Here is a 22,536-nt window from a genome sequence, read left to right on the forward strand (position 1 = left end):
TGCTTTTTGGAAAAGTAATATAATGTAATTCATTTCATAAGAAGTGAGTAATTCAAGAGATAATTTAAATACTAATTCCAAGGTCTTACAAATTTGATTATGCTGCTACATCAAAATTACCTTGCAAAGCACAAAATGGCATGCAGCACCGGTGCATCTGTTACTGTCATCCTGTTCAATTAAGCACATCAGTCAAGGTTTGTTACTATAATCCACAGTGGATTTATATTAGCCCTTTTCAATGTTATACTCACTGCCAAGTCCATAATTGAAGATCACCTCATGGCTTTGTCAACAGACTTTCAGCATGGCTTACTGTGAATGATATGTTTGTAGGGTATTCTAAACATATCAGAGCCAACAACTATGATCACGTGGGCTCCATAATAATATTTGAGAAGAAAAAGGAAATCAAGGCAATTTGAGATGTCGAACTGAAGTCATCAATGATGTCACAATCATGCCTAAATCAAGTTTTTGGTTCCATGACACGTACCACGAACAGCTCAATGACTGTGTTACATTGCAAAAGCAGACTCATTTTGGGTAAAATGCAGGTTTTCTTTAAATAGAAAGAAAAGGAGATCAAGTATTACTCCTCTCCTTGGTCCTTACAGAAACTGGAAATCATTAACTTTTAGCCTCATCCTGCATGGAAGCAATATAGGTCATAAGACTAATGTTACAACTTGATCAGATAACAAGAGTCTTTACCTATTAACAAAACAGACTTATCACATCTCTTCTTATATGAAATTCGTCGAAAATGGCAATATGACAAAGGACACAGAGAACATTAATTTCACAGAAGAGTGGCAATTGATGACAACAATGTTAACAACAATAACAGTAAAAGGATATCATGATCAAAACATGAAATGGCCCAGCCTAACCATTCCATGATAGTACCAGAGATATTTCATGTGGCAAGCACAGTGTATTAGATTAGGATCATGCATTTAGAAGCATCTTTCCTGAAGCATTTGTTAAGAAAATCAGAGAATTCATCCTTTCACTTTGGGGCCATGGTGAGTATAACTTGTAACTTAAATCACTTTTGACCCACAACATTATAATGTAATCACTTTTTGACCCACAAAATTGTTCTTGGTCCTACTAGCAATGTATCCCTTCTCCATTATAAAACTACCTCGTAAAATGGACATGGTCAATAGTTTCTTCAAGGAAAACTAACCTGTATGGAATGATCATGTCGATATGCCCATCCTCACACAAGTTAATGCGTCCATTAGCAAATGTATGTTTATGCACATCTTGATGAACATGTTATTTGATGTAGGGCCAATGATACATGCATTTCTGACAAGTTGCACGTATTTTTACCAATTGCTAATGTGCATAATATACCCGAAGAAACATTTCAAGCATGCATGATACATGTTGCACCCCCAACTTGGGGGTCTCCTAACTGCTCCCTTATTCTTCTAGTTGATTTGATCTTGACAAAGAACAGCCAACAAAAATCTTGTTTCTATCTGAATGTTTCTCTCTATCTCCATCCATGTCAGACCCTTCTAGCACCAACTGAATTCCAACTCATTGAGCAATAATAATAACAAGATCCTCATTCGTTGGTGCTTGATCCTAATCTCTTCTTTAAAAATCCCACTTCCCTTGCATATCTAAATCTCTCTCTATATCTAACCCCTTAAGGCAACTAAAGCAATCTAACATCAACGCCTTCAAAGAAAGATCAAAATGAGGGTAAGTCCATACTCTACCAAATTTTTAATAGCAGAGATATTAATGATTGTCCAATTTCATCTGTGGGTTCATTTTTGCAGATACTAGGTTGGATGCACAATAAATTACGGCACACTAGCATCGAGCCATTCAAGGATTTTACAATTGGTATTCCCACCATATCATTCTTCTTCATCTTCTTTTAATTGATAATATACAGATACAAAAACACATACTTCCTAGAAATGCATCAATTACATGGATAGGACCACGCTGGTAAGAAAAAAGAGAAGTTCTAACCATCAAAAATTGATAGTTTCAGAAAGAAAATTGCCTGTGCAGAAACCCTTCAATTTTAAGGACTTACCGATACTGGCTGAGACCACTGATGTCATGTGGCCACAGGACCTACTGTCTCTGTTGTTATAATGCGACCAGAATTCTCTCTGCAATGAAATAGGTGGTCAGTAGAATAGAACATATATAATTGTAATCACAGTACTGCCACATCATTGCAAGAATTAATAATCCTTTAACGTATCATGTGCTCTCATTTGAGGATAACTTAGCCACTAGCATAATATGCATTCTCATTTTAAATGCAAAAATCAAGTGATATGCAACAATAATATCTTCTGCTTATAACTCCAAATATATGTTTCATCCCATGCCCTAATTCTTCTCAACTCACGATCTCCAGGGACCTATTGTGCCTGCCTTTCAGCAACAACATCCCGTGATGAGAAAATCTCCCATACAAGGCCAAGGTTTGACTCCAGATATGAGAAATATGAAAATACTCTATCTGAAGTTGAAGCAAAGAGAGTGGAGGAGAATTATGAAGATGAAACATCTGCAGTCATGTATGAGCCATTTCATGGTTTTCTTGCAATTGGAACTCTTGGTTCAAAACAAATCACCAGTGAGGCAGTAACACCAACACTTCCAGTGTCTTTTGAGAATATTGAAGATGAAAAGACAGAGGTGACGGAGAATGAATTGAAGCTCCTTAATGATGAACTAGAAAAGTTTCTTGAGGCTGAAGCTGAAGAAGAAGGTTGCAATGAATCATTGGCAAGGAGCAGTTATGTGAGCACTATTACGCTTAGCGGCATACAAACAGAGGAAGCTAGTGCTGAAGATAATGGAATAACTGCATTTTGTCCCCTTCAAGGATATCTATTTGGGTCATCAATAGACCTGCCAGAATTAAGAGTTGAATCAAAGAAGGAAAAAGCATCACTTGCGGAGATGTTTCATAGGACAAAGATAACAGAGGAAATTTCTCTAGAAGTTGAAGAAAAAGGGGAGATGCACGCCAAGCAAGCACATAAACCTGTGAGACACCTCATCAAAAAGATATTACAGAAGTTTTATGCTTCATCAAAAAATCCTATCCTGTCTTCCAGTCATGACGCGGACACTTCTGTTTCAACCAAGAAAAGGCTTAACAAGGTGTGTCTTCCAGCTCTAGATTTCCTAAGAAACAAGATAACATAAAAGATCCAGCATCTCCATCCGTGATCCTATGACCAACATTGCTATAACCTGATGACCTAAGGTCAAGTATGCTAAATTCCAATTTGAGTCTTTTATTCTGCTGCCAGAATATCTGGAGAACTGGTTGTCAAGGACAAGAATGGGATGGTGCGATATTTTATAAAGTTGACTCTTAACCAAAGGGATCATTACAAGAGAAAACCATTGATGGGTGAATAAACAGTGGCCAGACTGAGAATAACAATCAATGCTATCTTGTCTAGATCTTAAATTACAAGTTAGTCATTCATAGGTGCTTTCTGAATCATAAATTCAGATTGTATGATAACCTGTATTCACAACCACACATTATAGCTTACAATAGGTGTTTTGCCTAGACAAAATATCCAACATCACCATAATATTATCGAAGATCCAATGGACCTTTGAGTAGCAACCTTCAATATTACACAAAATTAATTAAATAATATATTTTACATGAGTTCTGATTTTCTTCAACTTTGGCATGCAGGTCCTAAGAATGTTCCACAGAAAAGTTCATCCCGAAAACCCTATAGCTGAGAAAGTGTTCGCCGAGTCAAATGCAAAGATTAAGAAGAATCTGCATCATAATGTAGACATGGTGTACCAGGATCAGGACAGCATAAGGTTTCTTCCAGGATCAAAGTCAATGGAAAGGGTACGATGCTATAAGAACAACTTGAGTGGCAGTAACTCGAGTAGAAATAGGGAATACTGGATTAAAACAGATGCAGACTGTAAGTACCTACACCCTCTTCACTTTTCAAATAACATAGAGATAAGTTTACTTTTATTTTGGATTGCTGAGTGCCGCACTGTTTTGATCATTCATCACACTAAGGTAAAGATGCATAAAATAAGAATACATCTGTTATGTTCATAGATATGATGAGATTAAGAAACACAAATGCATTAATTGTGGGCCATTATTGATGTAAAGCATTAAGGAACACTTGTCAATAATATTCTGAAGGCTGCTATAACCAGGAGCAATATGTCTACTTAATAGCTATACAAAGAACTTTATCAAAAGCATGGAATATGCTAAGTACAAAGATGCACAATTAGCTTGCAGAAAATACATACTGACAGTAAACATTCATGTAGTGGAAAAGTTAAAAAAATGAACTTTATGGTTTGGCATTTTCAAACTCAAGAGGTTTAGTAATTAAACTGGTTATTGAGGCCAAATATCAAAGATATCTTGCACAGTAAATTCCATGTATGCAATTGCATTACTGCCTGCTAAGGAAGAGGTTCTTTTTGTCTTTTTCCTTTTAAGAAAATATGCTCTGTTAAACAAATTGTTATCCTCAAGATGCAGCTTAAGATTATGGATGCATGTATCTGAAACGTTTCTACTGTTTGCTCTGTAGACTTGGTGCTGGAGCTGTAGCAAAGAAGTAAAAACACATGCTGAATGTGATATTCGATGATATCAACTATTTTCTTGTGTATTTGTGAGATTTTATTAGTGATAAACTTAAGAAGATGGAAGGAGTAAGATGGAAGGAGTATGAGGTACCCATCTTATTTTCCTGTGTAATAAAAAGTTGTGAGTGCTAAATGTCATGTAAACTTCCTAATTTGTAGACATGATTTGGATTATCATGTATCATGTGCAAGTGTCATTTGCATTCTAAGAAATTATTCAGTCTCCATGGATAAGTAATTGATCCAGGGTTTATTATGGGAGGATCTAGCAAACACATTTGGTCCGAATTCAAATCTCAGCCAAAGTGACTGCTGGTAAAAGGTTTCAGAAGCATGGTGTTAACCAACAATGAATCTTGAGGCTGCTGAAAGCAAATCACCACAAATGAAGCCAAATCATTATATACATAGTTCACTACATTTTATTTGTTGATTTGGTGGGGTGAGAGAATTGCAGCTTAAAGAAGCTCCTTCAGTACTCATATCGTTTAATACATGCATCATATACCCTTAAGAGGATAGAACAGCTAGTCAAAGCCTGTTATGGCCTTGATTCATGGGTCATAACTAGAGATAGTGAACGGCAGACATAGCAGAACTTTAAGAAGACAAAGAGGGCCATTAAGAAGATGTGACAAAGGATACAAGACAGCAGGTTAGAGGCATAAGAGAAGGAAAAGTAGAGAAATTGAAAGAAGAATCTGGAAACTGTATTAATTTGCAAATTACCCGACCTGCCTTTTCAATTTCTCTATTTTATAGAAATTCAAAACAGTTATAACAATCAGTTTATCTACTAAACTAAGCTAAACTGCAAGCACCAGCTAACCAAGGTCTAAGCAACAGTTAATCCACATGAGCATACCAGATGGGATAAGTAAGATGCAGCTCAGTAATTCCCAATGTTTCTGGTTCTCTTGATTCTCTTGGGTCAGTACAAAGCTAAAGCCACCGCCCCCATCATGTGAAAAGGTCCCTTATATCACCACCATTCCCCATCATGTGAAAAGGTCCCTTATATCACCACCATTCTTTTTTATTTTTCTACTGCCAGGCACCCCAAATACGTGCAAAAAGTCAACCCATTTAATTCAATTAATTAAAAACTGTTAAATCTATGTTTAAATCAAAATCTGTAATGATGATCAGATGGGTTGAAACTGGTGTATCTACACCTAGTACTCATGCCAATCTGTAAGCATTGTGAGGAATGAAGATTCTATTAGCCAGACAAGTAAATTTGTTCTGAGTCTCTTCCATGGACCTCAAATTCCAACAGATCCCATTTTTCAAAGAGTAAATAACTCAAAAGCATTAGATTCATTAGAATTGAACCTCATACCATCAAATGTTGATAGGATGTCAATAGTAGGGTCTCATGTTATTCTGGAAGTTGCTCTTCCTTTAGAAATCCACCCATTTCCATCCTCCAAGAATGATCAACTAGAGCTGCTAACTCCCTAGAAGAGACACCAGTAGTTCCATGAGAAAAAGGAGCACCATTCGCATTTATTAAAGAGGAAAAGAAAATAAGCAAATGCATACTGTAGTGCCATCAGACAGAACTCATGAATGAAAGTTGTTTTTGGATTCAGGAAATCAAGTTCAAGCATAGATAATAAAATCCAGATACACTGGATTGAGCAAGCCATCATACCAGATTCGTCCCACAAACTTCCAAAAAATCAATGTTGTAGAAGCTACAACCTCATATAGTTAGGTTAATTAGTATATTGATAAACAAGCCTTCAAAAATATAAAATAATATAGACAACTGTATCAGAAACTTGAAAATTCTTATTGTGTTTCCAATAATTACACTACCGAAAGGCAGAACAATTATTGCGAATATCACTTTCTCTCCAAGAAAGGCTCGAGTCATGACTAGAACTCAGGCTACGCCTATAGGGAGGTATATAAATTGCATCATTGATCCTTTCTTCTTTCCTGATGTTTTTGGAAGAGAAGTGGCATATCAGTTTCTACTGGTGTTAATATAGATCTAAATAGTTCCCCAAACTACTAGAACTTGTAGTTTTAAAAAATAAGGCATTAGAGGTTGATAATATAGCCTCGATTTTGTAAAAGAGGCATCACGCTTTGATACAATTGGCATGATTCTAAAAGCTTTGATACAGATGTAGTTTCCCAATAATTATTGTGCCAAAATATATTAAGCCCAAGTCTTCTTGCTTTTACTAAACCCTACAGAGCTACCAGTTTCTTCTGAATTTTATTATGTAAGATTTTTCTTAACACATGAAAATCCAACAAAGTAAATATGCGTCTCTGTAAAGAAGACAAAAGGACATGAAAAAATCTGTAAAATTTTAGTGAGTTACTACAAATGTTTATAGATTGTGGAAACTACTCAGATTACCATTCAATTTCTGTTGGGATATTCATACATCTTTAACGAACCTATGCCTTTTTTCTGAAATATAGGAATTAGAAATACAGTAATAAGTTTCATCAGTAACTATACATTAAATTGCAAAAACAGCATACTGATAACAGCATCAAGAAGAAGAAGAAGAAGAAGGTTAAAAGGAATGGAAATAACTTGAACTTTTTATGCTTACTTGAGGTCATGGCTAACAATAAGTACAGTTAATTCTTTCTTTAGCTGCTTCAAAAGCTTTACAACATCTGCTCGTGCTCTCCAATCTGGTCTTCAAAGCAGCATTTACAATAAATAAAACACAAATATTGCTACACTTGAGAAAAGATGATGCCAAATGAATAAGCTAAGCAATGTAATAAAACCTAAAGAAGCATAAGTGCTAATATAGCCAATTCTTAAAAACTCAAGAAAAAAAATCAATTTCCAGTATAACTATTGCTTCTACTATATACCGGCTCAATTAAACCCCAAGTATTTCGAGCAAAAGTAACTCAACCAGCCTTGCTATCGAGTGCTGCCTCTCCCCCTTTTCAGGGGTTGATCAAGGGTTGCAGCTGCGCAGCTCCATATTGCTGTTTACTAATGACCATCTAAACCGTCCTTGAAGTTTGGGACTAATATCATCACTGACTTTAATTTTCAGTTTGTTATGTAAAGCTGTCTGAATTCTGATTTTGGTATCATAACAGTCCTTCATACCATTTTTCAAGTGGTGGTGCTTGAGCTTCAGTTGGTTTATTTGGATCTTTGTTTAGCCTTGTCATTCTCTCTAGCACTTTTTCCAAAATTCCTTTCTTTCTCTCTCTAAAAGTTATACCAAAAAATATGATCCATCAATCATTCAAATCAAGAAATGAGGCAGAAGAAGGGGAAAAAAGGCAAAGCTGCAGAATATTGCAGGCATTATGCTTGATTATTGATTAGCTTCTAATAAATTTTTGTGTTAAAAAACCATTAAGTAAAGAAGAAGGAAGACAAAAACGAAAAAGAAACCAAAAGGGTGATGAGGCTCATACCAAGCCCTGCAAGAGGTTCATCCAATATCAACAGATCAGGGACTTGAACCTGAACATCAAAAATCAAAATATGTCGTAAATAACAACACATACAACTATCAAATATTAAGAGTCAAATTGAAGCATGTGAATTGAAGTATTAATTAATATAAGGCACATACTAATTGGATTGCCAAAGCAAGCCTACGTTTATAGCCACCACTAAGGGAGTGAGGATCTTTTCCCAGAGAAATCCCATTTAGTCCAACCTGACATCGATTCAAATAACACATAACAAATGACAGAGAATAGGAAATTGTGTCAACATTAGACCTCAAGAATGCATGAGAAGACATAACATGTAAGAGGAGGAGGAAGAGAAGAGAAGAATTGGTGAGGCATTGCTTAAACAAAGAACAGTGCCTTTACCCAAGTAATAGCTTTCTGAAGATTCAAAGCAAGATGCTCCTTCAATTGAAGGCTGCCCTTTTGCCTTGGCCACCCAAATATGACTTCATCAAGTATAGTATCTGCCACAAAATACCTAGCTTGAAAAAAAAAAATCTTAGAAGCTTAATTACACAAAAGCTTGAGAAAATAAAACATGGTTTCATACATTAGGCTACAAGATCAAATTCATCAAAGACATGAATATTGAACCCTATCGCACAAAGAGAATATTGTGTTAACTAACTAATAAATGGGAGCAACATAATGGATAAAACATTACTTGGTCTAACCTGCATTAACATATAAAAAATGACAAGAACTGGGAGGAATACTGCTATGAAATGGATACTGATACAGTAAGGAAAACTTATGAGCAGGAATCTTTCTCAATGTCCAATAAAATGAAAAATAATAGTTACAACACATACAAAAACTTTTTCTATTAACGAGAAATTGACAAGAACTCCCCCAGCATATATACTTCAATATTACAAGTACAAAATCAGCTAAACATAAAGAAATGACAACAAGTATGAGTTTCGAATTACAATAACATACCTCTCAGGAAACTGAAAGACAATACCAACTCTTTCATGAGATAACGGTTTAGGAGACTGACATGGATTGCCGTCATTCCCATATTTCTGAATGCAAATAGAACCTGAAGTTGGTTCACTTAGCCCTGCAAGAAGCTGCCAGCAAAAACAAAACCAAATCAAAAAATTCCAAAGTTCATACAAGTAACAATGATTTCCATAAAATAGAAAGCACAAAAACAAAACCTGCAAGAGAGTAGTTTTTCCACTCCCACTTTGTCCAAATATCAATCCAAAACTGAAAAGGCAATAAAAGAATTAGAATTTAATTCTATCAACGTTAAAACAATAAATAAATTCTTATCATAAAAATCAAGTACCTTTTCTCTGGAAGAGAAAAACTAACTCCATTTAAGAGATTGAGTTGTGTTCCAGGAGGCCTATAGCTAACATCCCTAACCTTATATTAACAGATAATATGACATAAATACTTGCATAATCATACTTCAATTATTTAGTTGATTAATCATAAGCTTCTAACTGCAATAGAAAATTGAAAACATGGAACTTACTTCAAAGCAAGAGTAATTGCAGGAGATTGTTGGAAATTCATCAAGTCTCCTAAATCTGAATTTCGTGTTAACGAAAGGCAAAAATATTATCAAATAATTAATTTTTTTTTAAGAAAAAAAAAAAAAAAGCGATAGTACTTATAGTGTATATTAGGTCAGAGAGTTGTTTGCCTGTGGCGCGATTTAGGTGAAAATGATACTAAAGATTGAAGCGGTCTTCGGAAAATTAAGGAAGAGGTTGAAATGGAGGTCGCCATTACGACAGCTGGGGTCTTACCTGCGATAATTGGCAAGTAATGGTATTGGAACTAAAGTCTAAATTTCAAAAAGAAGAAAAAATTATTTTAAAAAATAGGCAGAAGGAGTATTTTGTCACCTAAACTTTAATCATTTAGTCAATTTTAATAGACTAACTTTCATTTTAAACTTATAAACACTTGACTTCTGTTTTTATAACTAGGGATGGAATTAGGTACGCTACCCACCCATTTAATAATGTCCGAACGCGAACCTGTTTAAACAATACATACCCGAACCCGTCCCAAATCCGTTTAAGAAGTTGTCCTTGTTACCCGAACCTGTTCCAAATCCTAATAGGAAGACCCGCATACTACCTGAACCCGATTAAAACCCGTTTAAATTAAATGATTATTAAATAAATTTTATGGTTATTTAAATGGGTAGCGGGTACCCTACCCGTTAAAAACCTGTTTATATGAACATATAAAGGAAATTAAATAGGTACCCGTTTACCGAACCCGTCTACAATAATTCAAATTAATGGGAAAAAAAATTATAAAACATAAACTAAAAAAGAAGTATTCAACGTAAAATGTTTGAAATATTAATACGACCCAAGCATAAATTCAATAAAATTTAAAATAATATTGTAAATAATAAAAACTAAACAAAATGCAATATTTATTACAATTTGTACATCAACCAACTCCATATTCAAGAGTGCTAGTCTAAACATTTGAAAAAAAAAACACAATTAGCATATTAAATAATCATGCGACAGAAATTTCCATATTCAAGAGTGCTAATCTACACATTTGAAAAAAAAAACACAGTTAGGATATTAAATAGTCCTGCGACAGAAATTTGCACTTCATATATCAAACATTCAACTAGGATAGACTAATCAGAAGATAAGTGGAAATTTACAAAGAAGAACACAGAAGATGTAAACACTACAAACTCAAAGTTGAAACAAAATGCAAAAAGATCAAGAAAATACATAAGAAGTAGAAGCTTCAGCAGGCACGGACAAGAACCCAGCTTCACATGATTGGAGGGCAAGAGAAAATTCGATCACTCTGACAAGGATGAGTTACAATGCATCTATAACCAACTTTGGATAATCCTATGTTCTATTGGCTCTCTGACCAGCACAAATTTTTCGCTCACGCATTTGCAGTAACCAATGAATAGACACGTTTATGAAAATGAAAATCACACTATCTCACCTTTAGTCATATCCTCAACTTAAACATCTGAATATTATCTTGTCAGAAGCGAAAAGATCAAATAATTTAGTCGGCATACACAAAGCAAACAGACTCTGCACTTCGTATACCAACAACAAGAAGGGCGACAGAAATTTACCTTAAGGCGACAGCAGCAAAGGGACAGCAGCAGCCGATGAAGAATGCAGCAGCGGGTGGAGGCGACACAACGAGTAGACAGCAGCAGCCAGCAACAAAGGGACAGCAGCAGCCGATGAAGAATGCAGCAGCGGGTGGAGGCGACACCACGAGGAGACAGCAACAAGGTTTTGCAAGGGTGGAGACTTGATTGAATTAGGGATTAATGTTGGGTATATTTGTTTAGTTTGTTATATCAAAATTATGCAGTGTAGTTTTATTTAAAAATTATATAAATTATCTTAAACCTATGTAGTAGTTTTTGTCAAAATTATATAGTTTTAAGCCAGTCCTATGGAATTGGGCCGTAGAAGGATATATCCTGCCTTGCAATTCCCGCAGCTTTTTTTGTAATGTGTTAACAACAACAACAGTCTTGGACTCTTTTCGTATGTCAAAGGAGAGCTGAACTAAGTTTAACATTATTTATGTTTTTAGATGCTAAATGTAGTTATCCATAAGATATATATATATATATATATATATATATATATATATATATGTATTTCTTCTCCGAGTAAATGTATAATCTTAATTATTTAATTACTTCAACACCTTAACTTTAAATATAGTCTAATCAATTATTTAATTTATATTTTTATAATATTTAAATAATTTATAATATGTATCTTTTATTCAGCATGAAATTAACTTAAAAATTAAAAAATTAAAAAGATTAAAAAATAAAATAGCAGTCGGATGAGTATTTTCGAATATTCAACGAGACCGAACTCTAATAGGATGAAAGCTATTTTATTTATGTACATATAAATATAAAAATACATTATAATCATGTAAAGATTATTAAATATTATATATATATATATATAATGACTAAACTCAATATTTATATGAAAAGTAGAATATTATATATAAATTTAAATATTTTATTAATAAATTAAAAAATCAATCCAATTTTCGTGATGCAAAAAAAAAAAAAAACAAAGTGTGTAATGTTTGTATGAGCCTTTGGGAACAATGGCTTTTTTCTTTTTTTTTTTTTGAAAATGGAAAAATGGCTCTTAACTTATACATTTTGAAGTAATTATACTTTATATTACATTCAAACCTGATAAGCTTTAATAATCATGCAAAATATTAATTTATACTTTCTTCGACCAATAATTTTTAATATCTTAATTATTAACAAAATAAAATTATTTTAAAAACGGATGCTGCAGATCTAGTTAAAAAAAAAATCTCTTTATTTTTCTTTTCTCCGAACTATCATAATATTATATTATAATATAATGATCACTCACTACAGCTGGCTCTCTCAAAATTAAATTTGACTTTTGCTTCCACAAGAGCTAGCAAGCACCATGATGATGATGATGATGATGATGATGATGATGGTGTTGAAGGATTCGTTATCCACCTAGCTTTACATGGAGGAACCCACAAATATTAATCTCTTGAGGTAATGTCTTTAGTTGCTTACTATTTTATTGCATCCCAAACTCATATTTCTAACAAAATGGGTGTTATTTTCCCTTTGTCTTTGATCTTGTATGGAAGCACATATTCATATTGATTAAAATATTATACAGAGGATTTTTATCAAGAATATCGAAACCATTTTATCTTTAGTTCTTCTTTGTTCCTCCAATGTATTATGCTCTAAAGCTTAACTCGATGCCAATTAAAAATCTACAAAGTGGGCTGCCCTCTTTTTTATTAAGAGAGAGGAAAACCGGGTTGGGTACAATCATTAGTAGTCTAGTCTAGTGCACTTTTTGAAGTGAAATAAAATGTCTCAAATTCCTGATGGAGAATAGAGAGCAATCTTTCCGTCCTTTTCGTCAGAAACTTGCTATTTGAGATGATTCTGACTCCGACTGAAGGGTATACGACCCTGTTCAACAGGAGCTGGGTGGTAGAAAAACTGTAGTAAATGGAGAATGTCACCTAAGGTCAACAGATCAGTAACATGAATCCTTGACCTATACGTTCTATTCATATTGGCAATGATCGTTGAAGCTGTAGAACTGCTGTTTGCAGACTAATATAGGGTTTTGGTGTCAACAAAAGTGGCTGTCCGATGATTTTTTCTTAAACAACAAAAGTGGTCGCATTAACTTCTTGTTTAGTTAGCATCCAATAAGTTGGAAATGATAATAAACTGATGTTTAATCTCTCTCCTCGTCGCTATCCTTCATGTACTCTTTTCAGAGAACTCCTTCAGTCCCATTACGCCACAACATAACAACTATGTCAAAAAGTAAATTCTTGAGGTAGAGAACTCCAGTTGAACTGACCACCAAGGAACATTATCCGCAGATCCTCGTATGAGTTAAAAATTATTTAAAGTTAAGGTGTTGAAGTAATTAAATAATTAAGATTATACATTTAAATAATTTTATTTTGTTAATAATTAAGATATTAAAAATTATTGGTCGAAGAAAGTATAAATTAATATTTTGCATGATTATTAAAGCTTATCAGGTTTGAATGTAATATAAAGTATAATTACTTCAAAATGTATAAGTTAAGAGCCATTTTTCCATTTTCAAAAAAAAAAGAAAAAAGCCATTGTTCCCAAAGGCTCATACAAACATTACACACTTTGTTTTTTTTTTTTTGCATCACGAAAATTGGATTGATTTTTTAATTTATTAATAAAATATTTAAATTTATATATAATATTCTACTTTTCATATAAATATTGAGTTTAGTCATTATATATATATATATATATATATAATATTTAATAATCTTTACATGATTATAATGTATTTTTATATTTATATGTACATAAATAAAATAGCTTTCATCCTATTAGAGTTCGGTCTCGTTGAATATTCGAAAATACTCATCCGACTGCTATTTTATTTTTAATCTTTTAATTTTTAATTTTTAAGTTAATTTCATGCTGAATAAAAGATACATATTATAAATTATTTAAATATTATAAAAATATAAATTAAATAATTGATTAGACTATATTTAAAGTTAAGGTGTTGAAGTAATTAAATAATTAAGATTATACATTTACTCGGAGAAGAAATACATATATATATATATATATATATATCTTATGGATAACTACATTTAGCATCTAAAAACATAAATAATGTTAAACTTAGTTCAGCTCTCCTCTGACATACGAAAAGAGTCCAAGACTGTTGTTGCTGTTAACACATTACAAAAAAAGCTGCGGGAATTGCAAGGCAGGATATATCCTTCTACGGCCCAATTCCATAGGACTGGCTCGGCCCAACCCAGTTTCCCTGATGCAAAAAAATAAAAGAAAAAAACCAAGTGTGTAGAGTTTGTATGAACCTTTGGGAACAATGGCTTTTTTCTTTTTTTTTTTGAGAATGGAAAAATGGCTCTTAACTTATGCATTTTGAAGTAATTATACTTTATATTATATTCAAACCTGATAAGCTTCAATAATTATATAAAATATTAATTTATACTTTTTTCGACCAATGATTTTTAATATCTTAATTATTAACAAAAAAAAATTATTATAAATGTATAATCTTAATTATTTAATTACTTCAACACCTTAACTTTAAAGGTGCCAAATTCTATTACTATCTTTTGATGGAAGAAAACAGCCCAGCTCATTAGAGGTGTCAAAACCGTCATCTCCTTTTCCTGTATGATGTCTCAAAATCTTGGAGCTGCACCAGAAGCATACAAGTGAGTCAGAAAAATCCTTAGGAGCCGATCTCAGAACAAAGTGATAATCATAAAAGTAAACAAATGACTGGAGAAAAGGTGCAAATGATCCTCGTAATTTTGCATATATAACAGTGGCTTTGTCCTATATCAGCCAGATTTATCTTTGTAAAGATCAGGCCAGTTGAATCTGCCCATTCTTATCACACCAAGACTATAGATCGTGCTTTTCAAATGAAGCTTACCTCCACCCATTGTTGCTTCAGGCAACCGCTCAATTGAGTATTTGTGTTGTGTAATGTACATGATTGGCACACCAGGGACCTGGAAGAAACAAGGAATTTTGTCACAGCGCAATTACATTCGAATATATTGAAACTATCTTATTTCTTTAAGGTACCTTGCGTATCCTCCGCTTCAAATCTCGGTCACATGTAGCAACTATATAACATTTATGCTGTTGCACACAAAAATTGTTCAAGTCAAGCCAAGCCTATATTAATTAATCACAGAGTAATAATCTGATAATTATGAACGATGATACTATGGCAACTAATAAAAGGAGAAAAATCTCCACACAATACCTAAATAAAATATTAATACAATGCAAGAAATAAATTTTGCAAAAAGCAACAAAGCCATGGCAATGGTAGATAATACTACTTGTCTTATTAAAGTCGTAAATCATAAACAATAACACTTAAATAGAAACTTCAATTAACTATAAAATGACATGTGCAAGATTTTAGCAAAACAACCATACCTGAGTAACTCTGTCAACAATGCAGTCATCAGCATAAGTCCCTTTATGAATACAGGGAAGTCTCTCAAAGCGTGGATCCTTAGCAATCCTGTTAAAACAAAATGCAATAATTTCATGTCAGAGATAAAAAAAAATTTACAATCAAAATTCTAACAAAATGGAGTAATGATGTCAATTGCACATGAACCAGTTGTTGGTCCATAAAATGCATAGGACAGGCGATGGAGATATAGGATAGCTAAAACTTGCCATAATAAGTATAGCAGATATCACAAGTACATAAGGAGTCTTCTATATTTTTGTTTTCAAAAATCAATCATACTAATTATAAGCAGATATTATCCACCCCCGCAGACACCTTCCAAACACATAAATCAAATAACTTCAAACCATGACGCAAAGAAAACAAAATGATAATATCAGCAAGTTTTTGCAGTACTTAAGTTACGGAGAAAAGTACCTGAGAGCTACACGGTATTTCTGACCTAACTTCTCAAGTTCTGCCATCACACAATCTGTGATACAAGGTGTACCTTTAAATTGCAAAGGAGGAACACATCAATAAAATTAGAGCAGAAATAGCTAAGATTTACCTCATTATTTGATTATTTACTAAGACAATCAATGTATAATTCTTTCCAAAGCCGATAATAAATTAGCAACAGGAGTACAAAAATGACCACTATGGCAATTTAAGGCATCAAACATCAACAGAGATAGAGACCAACCCGCACAGCCAAAGTACAAGATAAAAATATGACCCTAGACGAAACTCACATTTTGCATACAAACAATCCATCATCGCCTTCTCCAAATCCAACTGCAATCCAATAGGGAGAAAAGAGGGAATTGTAAGTGCTAAATAAAAGAGTAAAATTCTGAGTAATACTACTAAACAATAAATGCAAAAAACTATTATGATCATCTAAATTTTGAAAGTAACATAAATTAACATCAAATTACTATAATTTTCAATTGCATTTTGACCTTCAAAGATTTCTCTCCTATTGTTAAATATTTAAGCTTTTACACCTATTTACCAAAGCAATCACAATAAATTGAGAACACAAAAAAAGCGCTCACTTTATTTTGAATGGAGAAATTGATAAAGTTGGTATCAACCAACACCCTGTAGGGTGGCCCCAACGCGGTGTTGTATTTGAAGTAAAGCGCAGAAGAAACTTGTGGCCTAATTTGCAGTAAAACATCAAAATTAAAGAAAAATGATAAACCTTTAGATGAAAAATAGACTAGCCACAACAAGGACCAAAAAATATAAAAAGAGGCTTACACATTTCTGGGGAGCTTGTCCTTGGAGAGGTCCTTTTTCTTAGGATTCAAAACCTCTTCTTTGTAACTTAATATAGAATTAAACAACACAGTGAACATAAATAAACAGAAAAACAAATAAAGCTGATATATAACACATGTAGAGCATAAAACAAATTATTATAATAATATTAATAATTTAAAAAGAAGAACTCACTGTTTAATTGCTTTTGAGGTGATTATCTTCTTCATTGCTGCAAATTTAGGTCCTTTTTTTGCTCTCCCCATTGTGTACACTTCAAATTATAATAAAACCTAAAAACCATTCAACCAAATAGTATTATATCATCTTATATCCGTAGAAATTATGAATCTAAATCATGCCATAAGTCTCCAATCTCAAGTTAACTATCATGTTTTACAAAATCTGGAGTCGAAATTTAACTGAATTTACCAGAAGAGCTGTAGTAACGAAACCGATGGAGAAGATGAAGGAGGTTAGAGGCGGTGCGGTAGCTTCGGCGATACACAAAGCAAACAGACTGTGCACTTCGTATACCAACAACAAGAAGGGCGACAGAAATTTACCTTAAGGCGACAGCAGCCGATGAAGAATGCAGCAGCCGATGAAGAATGCAGCAGCGGGTGGAGGCGACACCACGAGGAGACAGCAGCAAGGGAGGCGACGGCAGCAAGGTTTTGCGAGGGTGGAGGCTTGATTGAATTAGGGATTAATGTTGGGTATATTTGTTTAGTTTGTTATATCAAAATTATGCAGTGTAGTTTTATTTAAAAATTATATAAATTATCTTAAAACTATGCAGTAGTTTTTGTCAAAATTATAAAGTTTTATTTAAAATTATATAATTTTTTTAATTTATTAATAAAATATTTAAATTTATATATAATAGTCTATTTTTTATATAAATATTGAATTTATACATTATAAATATATATATATATATAAAATATATTTTTATATTTATATGTACATAAATAAAATAACTTTTGTCCTATTATAATTCAATCTCGTTGAATATTCAAAAATATTCATCCGGTTGTTATTTTATTTTATAATTTTTATAATTTTTAAATTAATCTCATACTGAATAAAAAATACATGTTATAAATTATTTAAATATTATAAAAATATAAATTAAATGATTGATTAGATTATATTTAAAGTTAAAGTGCTGAAGTAATTAAATAATTAAGATTATACATTTACTCAGAAAAGAAATATATATATATATTTTATGGATAACTACATTTAGCACATGAAACCATAAATAATGTTAAATTTAGTTCAGTTGTTACCATATTACAAAAAAAGCTGTGGGAATTACAAGGCAGGATATATCCAAAATGGACGGAGAAAATTTAGAGGAAGGATACATGAATCTGAACGGTTCTCAAATTGATGTTTCAATTAAAAACTTAACGTGTTGTCACAAAAAAAAAATTAAAAAAAAAAAAAAAAAAAATCCATAGATTCGACAAGATACCTCCACGCCTGCACTGCACCGAATCCAATATAGAGCTAACATAGGTACTAAGATGTTAACTTTCTGCTTCTTCTCCTACTTACAGAAGTCTTCTTTTGTGTCTATTATTCATACTTAAGCATCTGAAATAACGTTATTGTTTTAGACAAAAAGAAATGGAAAAAGTTTCAAAAATTGAATCTTTTGATTCTACAAAATCACGAGAATGAGAGTTTGTTAAGTTATTGTTGATAATTAATAATTAGTAGCTAATAGTTAATAATTAATTAATAGTACATAGTTCATAATGGCATCAGATAAAATTATTTATAACTCTTGTTGTTGCTATATATTTATTTGCGCAGCAACTGCAAACTCAGATAAGGCAGGTTTTGAGCATATCTGCCCCTCCAAAAATGTCTCTACAGGCAGTGGCTAACCCCCATAGTTTGGGAATCCTCCTTCTGGGAACCTCCAAAATTAATCTGGTCCCTAACCCCATAGAAGTAAGCAGGTTTGAGGGTTGCTCAGTATCAAAATAATTGGCCACGGGTAAACAAAATTAAGGAAAATAGATTCCTTAATCATTTTAGCACAGTTATAATTCTTGGCATTAGAGATAAAATCATGTCTGGCTTTCCAAATTGACCAGATAATAAAACCAATGTAAATAGACGCATTTGCTTCACCCTTTTCTAATTTTTAAGCATAGATAACCCGGACTTTTAGGGAATGCCCCTCCTAGTAACCAATAAATGATAAGTACTCTTTTTGTATGGATCCTATTTTAACCACAACTTACCAAGTCAAGCCATTAATCTAAATGACTATTATGGCGAGTGGTTGGACTTGGAAATGACTATGATAAATATTTTATTTAACAAAATTAGATTATTATATTTACATTTTAAGTGCTTTTTGTAATTTTAAAAATGTCATTTTGGAATATCAACTACTAATTTTTTTAATTCTATTCTTTTTAAAAATAAAATATCATTTAATTGAAATAATTTAATTATTTTTTATTAGAATGTAATATAATTAATAATCTTTTTATTTGTATTATATAAGATTAAAAAAAGAAAAAGAAAAAGGTGAGATTAAAAGAAATGGAGGGAGTAAGAGGTTGCGGCTTGTTTTGGACACAATAATTATAGGCTGACATAAATTCCGCATAATTGGTGGGGCCCAAACTTGGAAAATCAAAGCGTGAATTTGATGAGTTGCTTTCGTTAGCTTTTTTTCTTTTTCTTTTTCTTTTTTTACTTGGAAATATGCACAGAGTCTTCCATTAAAAAAGAAAAAAAAAACAAACAAACAAAATACGATTCACTTCAGGCCCAAATTCAAGCTTGTTTGGGCCCTCAAAAAACAAAGAAAAAGGTTGCAAATTTGTGGTGAGACCCACTCGCCTGACCTTACCACCAGGAAAATGTGTTTTTGCAGTACAGCCATAAATTATTAGTTGAAGATGAACCCCCTTAACCACCCTCTTCTTGTATTTTAGTGGTCAATTGGTGTTGCACATCATTGAATCATCTTCTTTACTTTTAAAAAGAAAAATAAAATTTCGGCACTGATATTGCTTGCTAACACTCAGAAAATCTTGAACTCAAAACACCCATGTGGTTATCTAAAAACTCAGTTATATGATCAATCGAACGAATCCTAAATTCAGAACTATCGTCTCTTCTTTAGGTTGGAGTATGTAATAAGAAAGGACAGTTTTTTGTTCCTACAGAGCAGCATGACTCTGTGAGAGGTAAACAAGAGCTGTCTATCATATATATTTTCCTGAACTCAGTTCCTGTAAAGCCAGCTGGGGTGGTTTCTTGTGAAAATCATATATATTCCATGCACGTTTGCTTTCTGGATGTCTCTAAGAATTTGAACCAAAGTAATTTAAACGGGATTCATGAATGAGATGACTTTCTTTCATTTTCACCCCCAACAAATTAATAATAATGCGGATAAGAATTCTACAGAATATCATCATTGGTGTACTGTGAACTGAAAGAAATAAGAAAACTTTGTTTTTGAAACTTTGGTGAGCACCCATGTGGCAGACATGTAAAGTAAATTCCAGGTTTTCTTTTTTCTTTTTTCTTTTTTTAAATAAAAAAGGCTTGAGAAGAACTTAGACATTTGATTTTGAAATTGATCAAGACTTGATAGGTAATATGGATTTGGTAATAGTCTGACTTTTATTTAAATTCATTGTATGCTTCAGTTTCTAGCTTTCATACACTTGACCATTTTTAAAGACTTCAATTTAATAGTTTCAATCATCTCATTGCAAAACATCTGAAAATTAAATATCAAAAGAAAGAAAAGGGAGGCAAAATGTGTTAAAATAAAAATTATGAAACATTATAATCGGCCGAAATTTTGATAAGTATCTAACTTAATTTATTGTTAATGTTCCATAACATTGGTTTCCTTGTTTATAGGAAAATTTAATCTTATAACATTGAAAATCCTATTAAATCCTTTTCATCAAGAAAAATCTGAGTTGTTTCATGTATTATGAGTACCTATTTTCAATGTTGTTGGTGAAAACTAAAAGGAAAGCCTGCTGTTCTCTGCTGTATACCCACAAAGTTTGGGGGATATAGGGAACAATGTATATGTCTCAAAAGTGTAAGATATTATACAGCTGCTAAAATACCTAAACGGGAGAATTTTTACATGTAAATTGGTATCAGACGTCAGGTTATTGAGTCCTGAAAGGATAGGAAAAACAATGTTTTGATGCATGCATAAATAGTGAAATGTGGTTCGAGCATATGCTACATTTGACCATTGCTTTTTGGCTGTTTTATATAAGCTAGATTCCACTTATCTACTTTTCTTTCTTTCTTTCTTTCATTTTATCTTACATAGTATCCAATGAGAGCTTTTGCTTAATACATAAATAGCATCTGTGATGGTGGAAAGGAATGCCCTTTTTGTAATGTATCAAGTTAGGATACTAATTTTTGGCTTCTTATATAATTTCACGCCTAAATTTGACTTGACTAAATCTCTCGTATTCTTTAATTTTATATTATTTTAATCAATAACCCTTTCTTTAATTTTTATTATGATATGCTTCATTTTAAAGCACGCGGGTATTATTCATAAAATCTTTTAATTGCACCAATAAATTATGACCTTAATAGATAATATATAAAAGTTGAGATGAGATGTATCGTGAGTTAAATTATAGTTGAGAGATATTAGAGACTAATTTAGTAAAGTTCAAGAATGAAACTATCTATTAATTCATAAGTTTCCATTTCAGATTAAATATTGATAAAAAAATAAAAGAAAAAGAATATGATTATGATGTAGCTCCTTTTTAACTTTAATTATTTGGGTTTCTTTAGGCCGCATTATTTTACTGCACAACAATCTTTTAAAATTCATATTTCAGTAAATAAAAATTAATATTATTTTTAAGAAATTTATAAAATATAACTTAAATAGTCTTATAAAAGACATAAAGTAACTTGAGCAATTTATAAACTAATATATTATAAAAATATAAGACATTTTGCTGATATAAAGAAAATCAAATATACTAATTAAGAATAACGATCACATATTTAAAATTAAAAATCACAAAATCATGCATGTGTTTCTTTTTACTTTTCCCTTTTAAGTATAATATTTAGACCCCAAAAGAGTTGGGTGGGCGATCATTGCTTTATGATTTTTCTCAATCAGAAAAGCTTAGGCTAATCATTAGAGTTATATAATTCCATCACCAGTGAGACGAATGCAGTCTCAGATTTATAATTCTTCAACAAAATGGCTACGTTTACAGGACTACTTGACACTTGGAATTAAGCAACAGGCTCTTCTCTTCTAATGACGTATGGAACTGTGTACTTTTCTTTATCATATTGCAACTTTTATTAGAGCCATAGCTAAGCTTGAGTCAGTAACAGTTAAATAGTCTTATAAAAGGCATAAGTAATTAGAGAACCGTCTGTCATAAGATTCAGCCAAGTCCCTATGGCCATTTCAACTTGCCATATTACCTCGAACTAGAGGGTTGGAAATTAAATTTATGAGAGGCAGCTAGTGAATGTAATTTTAATTGTTTTTTCATTATACATTAGTTTATGAGGAAGAAAGTTTTTA

General features: G+C 32.4%; 3 protein-coding genes across 18 annotated transcripts; 1 reads left to right on the forward strand and 2 right to left on the reverse strand.

The window, feature by feature from the left end:
* Positions 1-3: 3 nt before the first annotated feature.
* On the reverse strand, positions 4-11,663 carry LOC8285320 (ABC transporter I family member 11, chloroplastic). 13 transcript variants are annotated; one of them, XR_007217009.1, is made up of 14 exons: positions 11,225-11,660; positions 9,788-9,893; positions 9,617-9,671; positions 9,425-9,504; positions 9,291-9,342; positions 9,067-9,200; positions 8,488-8,602; positions 8,241-8,327; positions 8,080-8,128; positions 7,242-7,326; positions 7,040-7,093; positions 6,002-6,119; positions 2,072-2,150; positions 4-648 (listed from the first exon to the last, which is right to left on the reverse strand). XR_007217009.1 is itself a non-coding variant. In XM_015715424.2 (12 exons), the coding sequence occupies exons 2-11, from the start codon at positions 9,871-9,873 to the stop codon at positions 6,041-6,043; spliced, it is 822 nt and encodes a 273-aa protein (XP_015570910.1). In that variant the 5' UTR covers positions 9,874-9,893; positions 11,225-11,659; the 3' UTR covers positions 3,498-3,939; positions 6,002-6,040. The 13 variants fall into 13 exon arrangements, 4 of the variants coding, with proteins under 4 accessions (XP_015570910.1, XP_025012017.1, XP_048233958.1 ...); XR_007217004.1 differs by lacking the exon at positions 7,040-7,093 and adding an exon at positions 2,625-2,904 and having other exon boundaries at positions 11,225-11,659; XR_007217006.1 differs by lacking the exon at positions 7,040-7,093 and adding an exon at positions 5,525-5,703 and having other exon boundaries at positions 11,225-11,659.
* On the forward strand, positions 648-4,886 carry LOC8285319 (protein LAZY 1). The gene is made up of 5 exons (XM_002512863.4): positions 648-1,725; positions 1,806-1,872; positions 2,405-3,159; positions 3,716-3,962; positions 4,602-4,886. Exons 1-5 carry the CDS (start codon positions 1,720-1,722, stop codon positions 4,619-4,621), a joined length of 1,095 nt encoding a protein of 364 aa, XP_002512909.1. The 5' UTR covers positions 648-1,719; the 3' UTR covers positions 4,622-4,886.
* A 2,998-nt stretch (positions 11,664-14,661) lies between the features above and the next one.
* On the reverse strand, positions 14,662-17,683 carry LOC8285321 (rRNA-processing protein FCF1 homolog). Of its 4 annotated transcripts, XM_015715289.3 has the most exons (11): positions 17,513-17,683; positions 17,379-17,386; positions 17,142-17,239; positions 16,947-17,012; positions 16,739-16,844; positions 16,433-16,475; positions 16,116-16,188; positions 15,656-15,743; positions 15,293-15,349; positions 15,138-15,216; positions 14,662-14,894 (listed from the first exon to the last, which is right to left on the reverse strand). In XM_015715289.3, the coding sequence occupies exons 3-11, from the start codon at positions 17,210-17,212 to the stop codon at positions 14,881-14,883; spliced, it is 597 nt and encodes a 198-aa protein (XP_015570775.1). In that variant the 5' UTR covers positions 17,213-17,239; positions 17,379-17,386; positions 17,513-17,683; the 3' UTR covers positions 14,662-14,880. The 4 variants fall into 4 exon arrangements, with proteins under 4 accessions (XP_015570775.1, XP_025012063.1, XP_015570776.1 ...); XM_025156295.2 differs by having other exon boundaries at positions 17,379-17,683; XM_015715290.3 differs by having other exon boundaries at positions 17,370-17,683.
* Positions 17,684-22,536: the final 4,853 nt, after the last annotated feature.

This window comes from Ricinus communis, chromosome 8 (genome assembly GCF_019578655.1).
Source record: "Ricinus communis isolate WT05 ecotype wild-type chromosome 8, ASM1957865v1, whole genome shotgun sequence".
Taxonomy (NCBI): Eukaryota; Viridiplantae; Streptophyta; class Magnoliopsida; order Malpighiales; family Euphorbiaceae; genus Ricinus; species Ricinus communis.